Source organism: Vipera ursinii, assembly GCF_947247035.1.
Source record: "Vipera ursinii genome assembly, chromosome: 1".
Lineage (NCBI taxonomy): Eukaryota > Metazoa > Chordata > Lepidosauria > Squamata > Viperidae > Vipera > Vipera ursinii.
The window spans coordinates 199,405,846-199,420,625 of record NC_139512.1 but is presented as its reverse complement, the minus strand read 5'-3'; the positions used below and the strand labels follow the sequence as shown (position 1 = coordinate 199,420,625).

At 39.9% G+C, this 14,780-nt stretch overlaps 1 protein-coding gene across 2 annotated transcripts in view; it reads left to right on the top strand.

The window, feature by feature from the left end:
• MACROD2 (mono-ADP ribosylhydrolase 2) overlaps nt 1-14,780 on the top strand; it is a 1,127,318-nt gene that overhangs the window by 1,045,273 nt on the left and 67,265 nt on the right. For both annotated transcript variants that reach the window (XM_083369818.1, XM_083369817.1), the window contains exons 13-15: nt 2,572-2,637; nt 4,163-4,237; nt 4,900-4,995. In XM_083369818.1, coding sequence (XP_083225944.1) covers nt 2,572-2,637; nt 4,163-4,237; nt 4,900-4,995 — 237 coding nt within the window. The remainder of the gene's footprint in view (nt 1-2,571; nt 2,638-4,162; nt 4,238-4,899; nt 4,996-14,780) is intronic.

Sequence of the window (14,780 nt, the reverse complement as noted above, 5' to 3'; positions counted from 1 at the left end):
TTTTGTAATTTGTTTGATTCTAGCCTATTTATATTGAATGGTTTATTACTGTTAACCTAGAAACAATAAAAAAACAGAGATCATACTAAATTATGGCAACGCTAGCTTCAGCACAAAAAGATTTTTTATGTGTGTGTGATTTGGATCTCCTTGCTGCTGAACAAAATGTAAATTAATGTTTATTCCAATTCCTAGTATTGTGCCCAGCTATTAGCAAATGCCTAATGTGAGCTGATAAATTTGGAGCAAGGTACATCATTTTACTGATTACTTAATGAGAATCTGGTTTCTTTCTTTCTTTCTTTCTTTCTTTCTTTCTTTCTTTCTTTCTTTCTTTCTTTCTTTCTTTCTTTCTTTCTCTTTCTTTCTTTCTTTCTTTCTTTCTTTCTTTCCCTTTCCTGTGGCTTGGCTTGCATGAATAGTCTGAAATTCTTTGCTCTGCAGGCACCTTTCTGCTGTACACCTGTTCCCTGTTTGTAGCATACTGTTAATCAGGATTGTTTAAATTACCTAGCTTTTTCTGCTTCCCTGGTTTAATTCAAAACTCTATTTCCCTCTCTCATTTTGATAGTATTGGCAGAAAGCATTTTCACATTTTACATTCAGCAAATCATTCTGTGGATTAATTTGAGAAGCTTAAGGACAAATGATTTGAAAAATATGTATACTAGAGTTCTACTTCAACTTTTGACTTTGTCTTTGAACACGCTGTGTAGGTAATTAAATATTTGCCTTGGGGAATTATTTACAATTAATTAAAATCACCAACTTTTGATGCATTCCCATTTTACAGATTATTAAACTTTGATCAGATGTTAACTGCCCAGGTTTCCCATACATCCCACAAAGATTGTATTTGGCAGCCTTTCGAAGCTGTTACTTTCAAGCTATTCTTTAGTTCATTGCTTAGTGCTAGATAAACTTTAATAAACATGGATTTATGGAAGTTACTCCAAGTTTCAGTATGGATGTGACCCAGCTGGAGATAAGATAGCATTAAGGCTGATGTTTTGAAAGAACGGCTTTTATTGCATAGATTGCATACTATTACAATAGCTACCATAGTTATGGAGTCTATTATTTAATAAATTATATACATTAGGAATGGCAACTTGGTCTTCTCCAGGTATTTTACATTTCAGCTTCACCATTTCTTGCCATTATCTTGGGTAACTGGAATGGAACTCCAAGACTTTATGTTAGGAAAAACCATGAGATATATGGAGACGGATAAGTTTCAAAAGGAGGAAAGTCAATCTGAGATACCCATTTACTGTGAGACCCCCATCTTCTCCACAGTGTATAGTTTCTCTTAAAGTAGAGGAACAGTAGAGGGATTTTGCATTTTTTAGACAAAAGTACACAGAAGCTGGGATAAGAGGATTCAGATTTAGCTTCTTCTTTCGATTCCCATCTTCAAGCATAGCTAAAATTCTGTTAAGGTTTTTGCGTGTTGAGCTGATCAAGCAAGGACTAGTACGTATCCAGTGCCAGATGCTGAATTTGGAGGAGTTTGTTCTGCATATTTCTTTACGTACCTAGACTGTTATTCCTGGACTGTGAAGTTTTATTTGTGAAGTTTACTCAGTGGTTCATTTGTGGAGAGCAAAGGCCAAGCCTCCTTTTCTAAACTGCCTGTTCCTAGAAATGACAGGATTTTTTTCCATGTGGTGGGAAAAAAGGTAAATTGTAGCATAAGCACGGAATAGAGACCTTTTTCCGCCTCTTGTTTATTTAGAATTGGAAAAATAACATGTCAGAAGTCTTTACCTGTTGTGCCTGAAATGAGTTCCAGGGAAGGAAAAGGAGAGCATGGTGGCCTCCTCCTTTAAGGAGACCATCTGAATGTTGACAAGACCACCCAGGTCACGATGCTGAATTAGTTTTGTCCAGAGTGAATTGTTCCAAAATACAAGGGTCTGTATGTTACATTTTATTTTCCATGTAAAACTCAGTTCATTCTATTATTAGGGAAAGAGTTATTTGCAAAATCACCAAGACTACACCATCTCTGCCTCGGCAATCCTAGGATCAAGTACCATTTTTGTTATCTGCGTAATCCTTATTTTGAGTTTTTGCTTAATCACGAGATGTTTCAGAATTTCGGGATAATGAATATGATTGTAAATTCTATTAAAGTGAAATGGATGATGAAGAATATAATCTAAGTGTGTTCACAAATTTGTTTGTGGTTTGTATATTAAAAATACAAAACTTGTATTCATTGTGACTTAATGTAATATCATATCAATCAATCAAACATTTTGAAAACTATTTTAAATACCTTTAAAGCAATGAGGGTACATAAAATGAGGACCCAGATTGTTGGGGGCAATAAGCTGACTTTGTAATAATGCCGCTTGGGGGGGGGCGAAAGCCCTAATAAGCAGGCATATACATAGAATGAAGGCTATTGCTAAGCACATTGGTTTATGCTTAGATTGTAAGCCGCCCTGAGTCTTCGGAGAAGGGCGGGATATAAATGGGTTTAAAATAAATAAATAAAATAAAAAGTGCTCAGAATATCTATAGAGAAACAATGTCATTTTTACTTGTTTTATTTTTCTGTAGAATCCCCAGCTATAAAAGAGCATAATCCAGTGCCTCATGCAACCTGTGAAGAAGATCAAGCTGATGGTATGTCTTCTAAAATCTTTCACAAAATCATAATAAATAATTTGATGGGATCACTGGTTCTTTTCATTAATAAAATCAATTTGCTTCTTCACATCTTAAATCACATATTTCATACATGGCTAAGAGCAACACCCCAAAACCTCAGTAATCAATTTCGGTGGTGTAATCTCTAATTTTGTTCTGATCAATATCATATTTATTAGAAATGAAGATGAGTTTTTCTCCCTAAATGTGATTTAAGAATGGGGTCATCTTACATGCTTTGAGAATACAGAAAGTGAACAGGAGACAGTTGAAAGGCAACTAACAAGAGGGCAGTTGAAAACAAGTGACTGAAATGAAGCTGAGCAAAAGAAGAGAAGACACTGCTATTATCATAGGTCCATAGGGACAGAGACAATTGCCCTTCCTTCTCTTTGTTACCCTTTGTCATTAGATTCCCAGGCCATAGAAATACTCCTTAACAGATAGGGAGGGTATTTACTACAGACACTCAACTTCTCAATACAGATGGAAACGAAATGAGAATGAAGCTAGCACGCTAACTGAATAAGGCTGAAACTCCTGTGCAAAACTTATCCGAGAGTAAAAGATACCGAATTCTGTGAGATTTGCTCTACAGTAAGATTGGGGAGGGTCCCTTGTGTTTGCAGCCCAGCACAAAGAAGGCTTCTATCAGCCACCAAAGAGGCCAAGCCTATAGATGCCTCAGAGAAAGTGTACTAAATGGTACTTAGGACACAATAAGGATGCATAAAGAAAGCTCAGGACCGTATAGATTGGAAACATGCGGAAAAGGCCTTCATCCTGCAGTGGACAGACAATGGCTAAAATGATGATGATGATGATGATGATGATGATGATGATGATGATGATGAAACATGCATGAGCCCAGATAGCTTCTCCTCCCCTCTCTGAAGTACAATAGTTTGTATGTGAAATATTTCTGTGCAGGTGGGGAATGAAATGATTTTGCAAGCCATTAATTTACAGACAATTCATTTTATGCAATAGTCATTAATTCAATTCACTAGCATGATGATGTTACCTAGTTTGGGTAATGAAACATCTGCAAGAAAACAGTCAAGCTCAGATATCATCCTTTCAACTCTGAGCTACAAATATTCTTCTTTTTCAGGATCAATTACCGGTAACACCATTTTTTTCCACCAGCCCTGCCTTTCTAGAGAAGGGCATGTGGCATGTATTTGTTTCTCTCTGTCCTGAATCTGGGTAAAAAAGAACAATAGCACTGGAGATATCCTACTCCCTCTTTACGACTCTGTGACAGACACACATACTCATTTATTGAATTAATTTCAGTTCCCTTAGTTATCAGAGTAGGAACTGGGCAGTGTGCGGACATTTTGCATTTTTCTGTCTATCTTCCTGTATGGCTGTCTTAAATAGAAGAACAATTTGCTTTCAGTGAAATAAGGTGGCCTTTTTATCGCTAAAAATTTCTTAAATTAAAAATGCACATTAGTATCATACTGACGTCATTTTCCATTCTTTAATACAATAGGACTGCAAGATGATTCCTCAGAGGTTGAAATGAATACTCAGGCAGATTCTCAGATCTCTTACATGGAAGCTGAAGGTAGTCTTTGTTCAAAAGAAGGGGAGAAATTTTCAAAATAGTCAATCACTTATTTATAAAATCCATACTATTTGAAAAATTATTTTTAATTATGACTAGTATTTAAATATAGATTTGGGGAACAAATGTCTTCTTTAGATTCTAGGTTGTGACCCTGAACAAGGAATAATTATTGTATATTCCAGAGAATTTCTGCTACTAAAATAGTTTTATGGAAACATTGATGTGTCTGTTAAATCCTGTTAAGTTTTAGTGAGTAGTCCAACCATCTTTTCTACACACCTATTCTGTTTATTTTGCATTTAATAGAAATTTAGATGTTTTGTACTGAATGTTTCTCAGCCCAAATAATCAGTGGATTTGAACTACTTACATTAAATTCTCCAACTGGGCAAGATATTTATTGACATGTGAGTTCCATAAAGAGCTAACCTCAAGTCCTATACACAGAAAACTGTGTGTAGATAACCATTTCCTGAAACTGAGTTTTATGGACCAATTCAAGATGTAAGCAGTCTTTAGTTGGATTCACTAAAGCAATATGCTACCTAGTAAAACTCTTATTACCATGTGGTGTCCTATTTGAGGAAAGTGTTGTAAACTATACTAATGGTATCTCCTGACCACTATTCTGTATAATCTCCCCTAACACCTCTTTTCAGATACTTTGATAACTCAGGAGGAGACAATAAAGGAAGAGAAACCTCAAGGTCCTGAAGTAGATAAAAGTAATCAAGAGAGCAAAGGACAAGATAAAGGTAAGATAGTGTGTAAATGTAAGACAGCAAACTTGATGTGAATTACATTTCTCCTTTGGTTGATAGGCATGTAAAGCATGACTTCCTTCCTTCCTTCCTTCCTTCCTTCCTTCCTTCCTTCCTTCCTTCCTTCCTTCCTTCCTTCCTTCCTTCCTTCCTTCCTTCTGCAAAAAACAGGACAATAAGGATTTTTTTTAAAAAAAGGTTTTCTGAGATGGATTCAAAATTATTTTGGGAAAATAAATAGTATTTTAATTAGAAGAGTAGGGTATTTGCTAAGCTCTTGTAATGTATGAAGGACCCGGTTGACAATTCCACTATGAGGAGTTTTTCTTTTGCTGTTTTAAGTTCATTTGCATGCAACACATGTGTCTAGCTTATGCCCAGTGGTTCTATGCAATTGTTGTTTGTCATCAAATGGACATTCCCTAATTGTAAAGCATTTACTGTTAATAACAAGGACTTCCTTTTATACAGAGATTAAATAATTTAAAATAAAAATTAGCCATGGTCTTTACTGAAATTCCAGGTCATTGCTAATTATAGCTATGTAACAATGAATTTACAGAGACGATGGTTTAATTGCAAACCCATATTCGTAATATTTTTTTTATCCCATTTATATCCCGCCCTTCTCCGAAGACTCAGGGCGGCTTACAAGCTTAGCAGTAGCCTTCATTCTATGTATATGCCTGCTTGTTGGGGCTTTCACACACACACCCCAAGCGGCATTATTACAAAGTCAGCTTAATTGCCCCCAAAAATCTGGGTCCTCATTTTACCTACCTCGGAAGGATGGAAGGCTGAGTCAACCTTGAGCCTGGTGGGATGCGAACCTGCACTAATTGCAGGCAGCTGGTGTTACTTAAGGAGGCATTAGCCCACTGCTCCACCAAGGCTCTTTTTGATACTTTCTGCATTGGAAACTTAAGTTATAGCACTTACCTTCTTCACTGCGCATATCCAGCTTCACAACATTTTCATTTTTTTTTATTGCATTGCAAATCCAAGTTGAGACTAATCACACCTTCTTTATTCTGCATGATGTTAATGGTATCAGAGTTGTGTTTCATTACTGACAGTGATAATAGAATTGATATAATCCTTCCTGCAAATCCAGGTAAATGGTGTTATCCTTTTTTCTTTTTTTTTTGCAGAGCTAGCTTACGGAATGCAAACTCATTCAAGTTGCAAATGCCAAAACCATTATGCTAATTTCCTCTGCACAGAAATTATTTACATTTTATTTTATGCCTCATCAGAAGCAAGGCAAATCAAATGTACTTTCATTATTTGTACCTTTCCTTCTAACACTTTTCTGTCCCTTACAGCTTGCATTTAACACCCAGTGGGGGCATTATATTTCACCATCTGTTGTATCTAAGATTCAGATATGGAGTATTTGAAAAGCTAATGTCCAATCCTCCCTTCAACAGATAGCTAGATTGGTTGGTTGATTGATTAATTCGTTGATTTTCTTGGCATCTTCTCTTTATAAAAATTAGAGACTGCTCTCAAATGAAAAACTGATGCTTGGGTCCCCTTTATCTGCAATATATAATTTAGGGTTCTCTTGCTCAAGCATCTCATATTTAGCAATGGATGCCTTATGATTTTAGGCTATTGTGTTCTATTCCAGTAGGATTTAAGTTCTATTGCTTATAGCCCTTTATTTCAGATTTCTGGGATTTGAAACGTGACCATTCTGAATTTTTCAGACTGAACAGAAGAATCCAGTTCAGCTAATATACTGTTGCTCCCTGAGTTTTCTCAGCCTGGGAGTTGAGGGACTCTTTCTGTGTGATGGAATGTTTGAACTGGTTTACCTTGCTTAGTAGGAAGTGCCTTTCTGCTTGCCTACCACATCTTTGGATCCAAATAAAAGTTTTGACTCTACACACAGCATGGAGTTGCCTCAGCAAAGCTTGAGAGAGGTTGTAGGGACAGAGACTATCACAAACAACTGTTATTGTATATTATGGATTTGCTTAAATATATCTTAGCAAGAGAATATAGAATATAGAATTCTTTATTGGCCAAGTGTGATTGGACACATAAGGAATTTGTCTCTGGTGCATAAGCTCTCACTGTACATACAAGCAACATGTGATAAATTATGAGCATAACCATAAAATACAATCATTATAAATCATAAGATACAAACTTAGTGATAGCCATAAGATACTAAATAAGCAAACAGCATAAATCATAATAGGATACTAAATAAAGGCAATCAGTATAAATCATGAGAATCAAAGTTATAGTCATAAGAAGCTAAGAAAATATGTAATAGTAAAGATGAGAAGATGAGAAGGATAATGAGTAATACAGCCCTACTAGGTGGTTTGACATCCTAGGACACAGACAGTGTTGTGGGAATTAGCAGAGTGATGGCATAGGGGGAAAACCTGTCTTTGTGTCTGGTTGTTTTGGCATGCAGTGCCCTATAGTGTCGTCTTGAGGGAAGAAGTTGAAACAGTTTATGTCCAGGATGTGAGAGGTCTGTAGATATTTTCACAGCCTTCTTTCTGGCTCGTGCAGTATACAGCTCCTCAATGAAAGGCAGGCTGGTTGCAATTATTTTTTCTGCAGTCCTATCTGTTGAAATCTGTGTCTTGTTAGGTTGCTGTGCCAAACCAGACAGCTATAGAGGTGCAAATGACAGACTCAATAATTCCTTTTTTAGAACTGTATCAGCAGTTCCTCGGGCAATCTGAGCTTTCTGAGTTGGCGCAGGAAGAACATTCTAGTTATGACCACAACAGTATTGGTGAAATGAGTCCCAGAATACATGTGAAATAAATAAATAAATAAAAAACACCACAGATCACTGATTTTATTATTTTTGATGAAGACTCAGAACATAATACTAGATCTTTTCTTATTTATCAAAGATTGTGTCAAGCTGACCCTGTCGATATACCCTGGCTTACATTAGGCACCTCTTTCCAATAGTTGATTCCGCCATCCAGTCTAAGAGGGCCTGCTGAGATTTCTCCTTCCCTGGGAGGTATATAGGACTAGTAGCAGAGCTTTTCTATATCTCATGCTCTGGAACATGCTTTCCATGGAGGTTGTATAACTATCATCCTCTTGGGATTCTACAAGATAGTAAGGTCATTGTATTTTAATTGTGCTGTTAAGGCCTGATTAACTGTGGGTGCCCTCTTGCAACGTACATTTCTTTTTGTTCTGTTCTACCTTGATTGCTTTTTGTTTATTTTTTCAAACATGCATGCTTCAGTGTATGCTGCCCAGAGTCTTGTGGGTGGGAAGAGGAAAATATTAGCAGGACTACATATTTGAATTACCAGATCTGCTGCAAAAGTTGCTATCAGGACTCTGCATTGTATACTGCTCAAAAAAATAAAGGGAACACTTAAACAATACAATGTACTGTATTTAATAGTAGGATGTCTTATCTTGTGTTCCCTTTATTTTTTTGAGCAGTATATTTAGGCTAACTGAAGTAAGCAATAAATAAACATTGAGAATTGGTGCAATTTTTTATTGTCAAGTTGTGAAGAATTAAACCACCCTTGCTTTGCTAAAAGCACTTGGTTTCATAGAGTTACAGCTGCAGACATTTGTGGGCCTCTGAGGAAGACTTGTCCCCTCTAGCAAATATATTTTTTATTGATGGAGAAGCACGTCTCACTTATCTCCCTTGGATATTTATCTAAGTAGACAGGATTAGGATTTCCCATTTAACACTCAGAGAACACCTTCTCAGTGAGATACTGAAGAGGAAGTCAAGGAATAAATATTGTATAATCTGTGTCATCTGCCCATTTTCACTGAGAGTTACAACAAACTGCATTTTGATTAGCATAAACCCAATATGATTTTTGAACATTAAAATGACTCTTTCCAAATGAGAAGTTTGTTCCATTATCTGAAACTTTCTAATGGGGTTTAAAATAAAATTAATTTAATATTGGTTGATATCCTATCCTGTTTTCCCTTTGCCTCCAGTGGCACAAACCTCTGGGATGTCTGCCAATCAAATCAACTAATCAAATATCATCCTCCTTCCTTCCCCCCTCCCCTTCCAAACTGATCAGTTAAAGATTTTCTTTGCTACCCACTCACAGGTCTTTTCTCAAAAGCATCAGAGTATTTCAAGACCAAAAATCAAACTCACAAGCCCTTTTCACATACATACAATACTGTATTAATGATATACTCTCCTCATCCCTAACTATTTGTCTATTATGAACATAAGCCATTGGAAAGTAGTGATATGACTGAAACAGTATCTGATCACATGAACTGTAAATAGAACTGCTTATACTATAAGTGAGAGGGAAGTATGCAAGAATGAATATTTGAGCGCATGGTTTGTGAACAAAAACCTGCACAACCCATCCAGGTGTTTCAAAGTTCATCTCTGAATGGGTGGAAAATACCTAAATTGGTTTGGCAACTATGTTCAGAGACTTCCATCTAAAAGTATTCTAACAAATGGCTCCATAATTAACTAAAAAAAAAAGCTACCACAACACTTTGTTAGTCTTTTTTTTGAAAGACTGAATGAAAAATACTGCAAATTAATTCTTATATCTTAAAGAAACATGTACGTAGGACCTTTTCCCATTGCTCACTGATGATTGAATACAACGGAACTTGTGGCTTCCGTTTCTTCTCAATACCCTACCCACTCACCCACCTGGCCTAGTGCTTGACTGAAAACTTGTATTCATTATTTAAGAATATTTTCTTCTAATGAAGTGTTTTGCTTTGAAAAGTGCCTGCTCTGTTTCTTGATTGATGGAGTAAAAAATACTGCTGATTCTAATACACAGATGAATAGCAGTAATATTATATTATAGGTCTGTATTGTATTTCAAACTTTACTAATATTCATAGGTTAGTCTGCAGAGAGGGAAAGAAAAGTGTATGTTTATTCTTTGAAAAATGTTCTTATTCTGGTCTTGTTGAAAATGATTTATCCCCTTGAAAATGAATCTCTGTGCCATTTTTTTTAAATTAACCAAAAAGGAAGCCAAGTAATCCAGTGGGGATGGGAGAAGGTAAGAGATAGAATTCATTTATGCATTAATTATTAATTAAATTTATATGCTGCCAAGAGCCTCTCCAATGATAAAATGGGTGTCATATAAATTTAATAAATAATATCTGTTGTGTATGTAAATAGTTATTAACAAGGCACTTAATAGATTGCAAACAGATTGCAGCATAGTAAGGTTTAGAGCGGGAAATTAAGGTGCAATCATTGGATGCCATAATCTAGGAGCGGGAAAAGAGACTCCATTGATTGGTTACAGTTCTAACGCTTTCTCTATAAAAGGGTTGCAACATTTGACAGTTGATAGTTGACTTTGTGTATTCAACAAACTCGTTCATTGTTAAACCACTCTGAGTCCTCGTCTATTAGAACCAAACAACTGGCGACGAAGGTGGGATAGACAGAAGACCAGAGAATTGGTAGAATTGTCGCGGAAGGCGGCAAATTCAGATCGAGTCACAGTCAACCGAGCGGCCGCGGAAGAATTAGGAAAAAATTCTCCGAATGGCGCAAATCGGGTCATTGAAGGAATTCGACCCAAACTTCCCCGAAGATTGGGAGGAATACATTGGACAAGTCGAAGGGTTCCTGTTAGTGAACGGAATCACCGACGACCGTAAAAAAGCGGCTGCATTACTGATGATCTGCGGGACACCGGTCTACCGAGTCGCTGTCGGACTGTGTCAACCGCAACCAGTCTCAAGCGTGCCTTACGCCGACCTCCTTGCCAAATTAAAGGTCCACTTTACTCCCCGAAGATCTGAACTTTTTTGGCGGCGCATCTTCGAAAAGAGGAACCAGAGACCGGGAGAATCCATTCAAAAATTTGTCGCTGCCGTCAGGGAAGCCGCAGTACGATGTAAATACGATAACTTAGAAATAAGAATTCGGGACCGAGTAGTACTGGGCTTACGTGATGAACAACTACAAAACAGAATAATCGCCAAACCCACCGGCGATTTGCAGGAAGTGCTTGACGAACTTTTAACTTACGAGTCAACCGGGTATCGCGACCCCCCCCCCGCAGTAGCATGGCAGCGGCGCCCGAGATCAACCAAGAGGGCTATGTGGACTGCGGGGAGGTGGACCAGCAGTGGGAGGAAGAAATCGCCGAAGTCTCCAGGCGATTTGGAAAATCGGCGCCAAGACAACCCAGAAGCGAAGGGCCTGAACCTGGCCGCCGTCAACAAACTGCAACTCCGCAAAGACAACCAACCGGGACACAACGACCTTGGCGGGACACCGCAACCAGACCGCGCGACATTGACACCCAGAACCGGTGCGGCAGCTGCGGCGGCAACCATCCCCGCGCCTCCTGCCGATTCCGTTCCGCAAGGTGCCGGGCATGCGGCAAGACCGGCCACATCCAGGCCATCTGCAGGAACCGTGCTCGCGACAACCGCCTTAACGAAGTCAATGTGTGGCCTGAGGGTAAGGTAACCCCTAAGTCCAGTGGCAAGGAGACCCCTAAACCCCGGGTTAAAATCCCAAAGCTAGGGGAGGTGGCGCGAGTCAATGGGAGGAGGCTGGGAAAAGGTCACAATTTTCCAGTCGGAAAATTAAAAATCACAGTCCTCCTGCAAGGGGTCCCTTGCAGAATGGAAATAGACTCAGGGGCTTCAGTGTCTATAATTTCCACTGAAACCCTTGAGAGAATTGAACAAATAAGTGGAAAGAGAATTCCACTTAGTCCAACAAATATTCAATTAACGGACTTTCAAAAAAGTCCAATAAAAGTAAAAGGAAAGACCAGCCTTAGCGTAAAATTTAAGGGATTTAAGGGGGTCTTAGAATTAATTGTGACAGAGGGAAATAGGACCAGCTTAATTGGACTTAACTGGTTCCCTGCCCTGGGAATTTGGATCGGGGGAATAAATTCAGTGATTAAAAATAAGACCCTCGAATCAGTCTGCAATGAATTTGCAGACGTATTCGATGGATCTCTGGGCAAGTACAAAGGGCCCCCCATTAACTTTAACCTAGACCCCTCAGTAAAACCAATCAGGCTTAAGGCCCGAAGGGTACCTTTTGCCTTAAAGGGAAAAATCGAGGCCGAGCTCGACCGGCTTGTAGGCCAGGGCGTATTAGAACCTGTTGAGGGTGGTTTGTGGGAAACGCCGATTGTCACACCCCTCAAACCTAACGGGGATGTGAGAATCTGCGCTGACTACAAGGCCACCCTGAACATTGGAATGAAAAAGCATGCTTACCCGGTCCCGACGGTGAAGCAGGTCCTCGCCACGATCCAGGACGGCGCCATGTTTGCCAAGCTAGACTTGGCGCATGCGTACTTACAGTTGACTGTTTCTAAAGAGGCTGCAGAGGCACAGACGATTGTTACCCACAAGGGGGCGTTCCGAGTCCACAGACTGCAATTTGGAATTGCAGCAGCTCCAGGCATCTTCCAAGAAGTGATGGAGAGGACCTTAAAGGGCATACCTGGAGTATGCCCTTACTTTGATGATGTCCTAATAGCAGGAAAGGATGAGGAGATGTTAGTAGAGCGGCTGGAACAGGTACTGGGTAGATTTAGGAAGGCTGGATTGAAACTTAAAAAGGAAAAATGTAGCATAGGGGTTAAATCCACTGATTTTTTAGGGTTCAGGATTGACAAAAGTGGAATCCACCCTACCCCTGACAAAATTAAAGCAATTAAATGGGCCCAGAACCAAGGAACAAGGCGGAACTACAGGCCTTCCTTGGCTTGGTAAACTTTTACCACACGTTTGTGCCACACAAGGCTGCCATTGCAGAACCCCTCCACAGACTCTTAGATAAAAAGTCCCCTTGGCAATGGCAGAACAAACACAAAGTGAGTTTCCGAACTTTAAAGGACATCCTTTCCAGTAAATCAACTGTAACCCACTTTATAGAAAACAAACCAATTTACCTGGCGTGCGATGCTTCGCCCTATGGCGTAGGGGCCGTGATCAGCCACTTAGACAACCAAGGAATACAAAGACCCATTGCATATTATTCCCGAACACTAACCAAGGCAGAGCGCAATTATGCTCAAATAGACAGGGAGGCATTAGCTATAGTGGCAGGAGTTAAAAAGTTCCACGACTACCTTTATGGTAGGAACTTTACCATACTGACTGACCACAAACCCCTGCTGGGACTGTTTACCACAGATAAACAGACTCCCCAAATCATGTCGCCCAGAATGCTGAGGTGGTCCATTTTCCTCTCAGCTTACTCATTTTCCCTCCAATACAGACCAGGCAAGGACATGGGACACGCTGACGCTCTTAGCAGATTGCCCCTAAGCATAACAGAGGAGGACCCTGCACCTGTGGGACAAATAATGTCCCTACAGGACATTCCTGATTTGCCCCTAACTGCTAAAGACATAGCCGAGGCAACTAATAAGGACCTCACCTTAAAGAGAGTAATGGGCTGGGTCATGAGCGGTTGGCCTAACGCCAAACCGGACGAAAAATACAGTCCCTATTTCAGAAGGAAAGATGAACTGTCAGTTCATTTGGGATGCTTACTCTGGGGAACTCGTGTAGTTATTCCAGGAATCCACAAATCAGCTATTCTACTAGAATTACATGAGGGACAACCTGGAATAGTACGGATGAAGGCGTTGGCCAGGAGTCACTTGTGGTGGCCAGGACTGGACAACGACATTGAGGAATGTGTTGCCAATTGCCATCTGTGCCAACGTTCCAGGTCTGAACAACAACACATCCGTACGCATAAGTGGGAACTAGCTAGGAATCCTTGGTCCAGGATTCATATTGACTTTGCTGGACCTTTCCAAGGGTTAACGTTCCTAGTAGTGGTTGACAGCTACTCTAGATGGCTAGAGGTAGTACCAGTCAGTTCAGTAACTTCAGGTAGAACAATACAGGCATTAAGGGGCCTCTTTGCCACTCATGGGTTGCCGGATTTAATTGTGTCTGATAATGGGCCACAATTCACATCTATTGAATTTCAGGATTTCCTCAAGGCCAACTCGATTAAGCACAAGACTTCAGCACCCTTCCACCCCTCCACCAACGGCTTGGCTGAACGAAATGTGAGGACCACGAAGGACGCTTTAAAAAGAATCATTCAAGGTGACTGGCATCAGAGACTGGCCGAGTTCTTGTTGGCCCAACACACGACCCCTTGTTCTGCTACAGGGAAAAGTCCAGCTGAAATGAGGTGGGGCAGGAGACTAACCACCAAATTGGACAGATTACACCCTGACAGACTTCAACCAAACATTGAATTGGACATTCCTAACAGAACATTTAAAGTGGGGGATTTGATCTGGGCCAGAAACTATGCCCAAGGGGACAAATGGATTCCTGGGGTGGTGACTGAAATCTTAGGTCCCCTGTCGTACACTATTGAGGGGGAAGGGAACAGGATCTGTAAAAGACACATAGACCAGCTGAGGAAAAGATCTAGTGGATGTGTGCCAGTAGAGGGGGACCAAAGCATACTAGGGGGAAACAGTACATCCAGGTTCAGCGATAACAACAGGCCAGAGAGTGGCGTAGAGGAAAGGCAAAATGACCCATCCCCTGGTACCCAACAACAACAATTCAGTCAAATTGAATGGGAGATACCCCTGCGAAGTAGGCCAGTGACCACTGATTTCCAAACACAAACTAATACACAAGACAGCAACAGGGAAACATCTGAGTCCAGTAACCCAGAGCCCAGGTCCAGCAGAGACAAGCAGCCAAGCAGTCAATCAGGAAGAGGGGTCCCTAGCAGCCAAGGTAACAGATACCCTTCTAGAATACATAGGCCACCA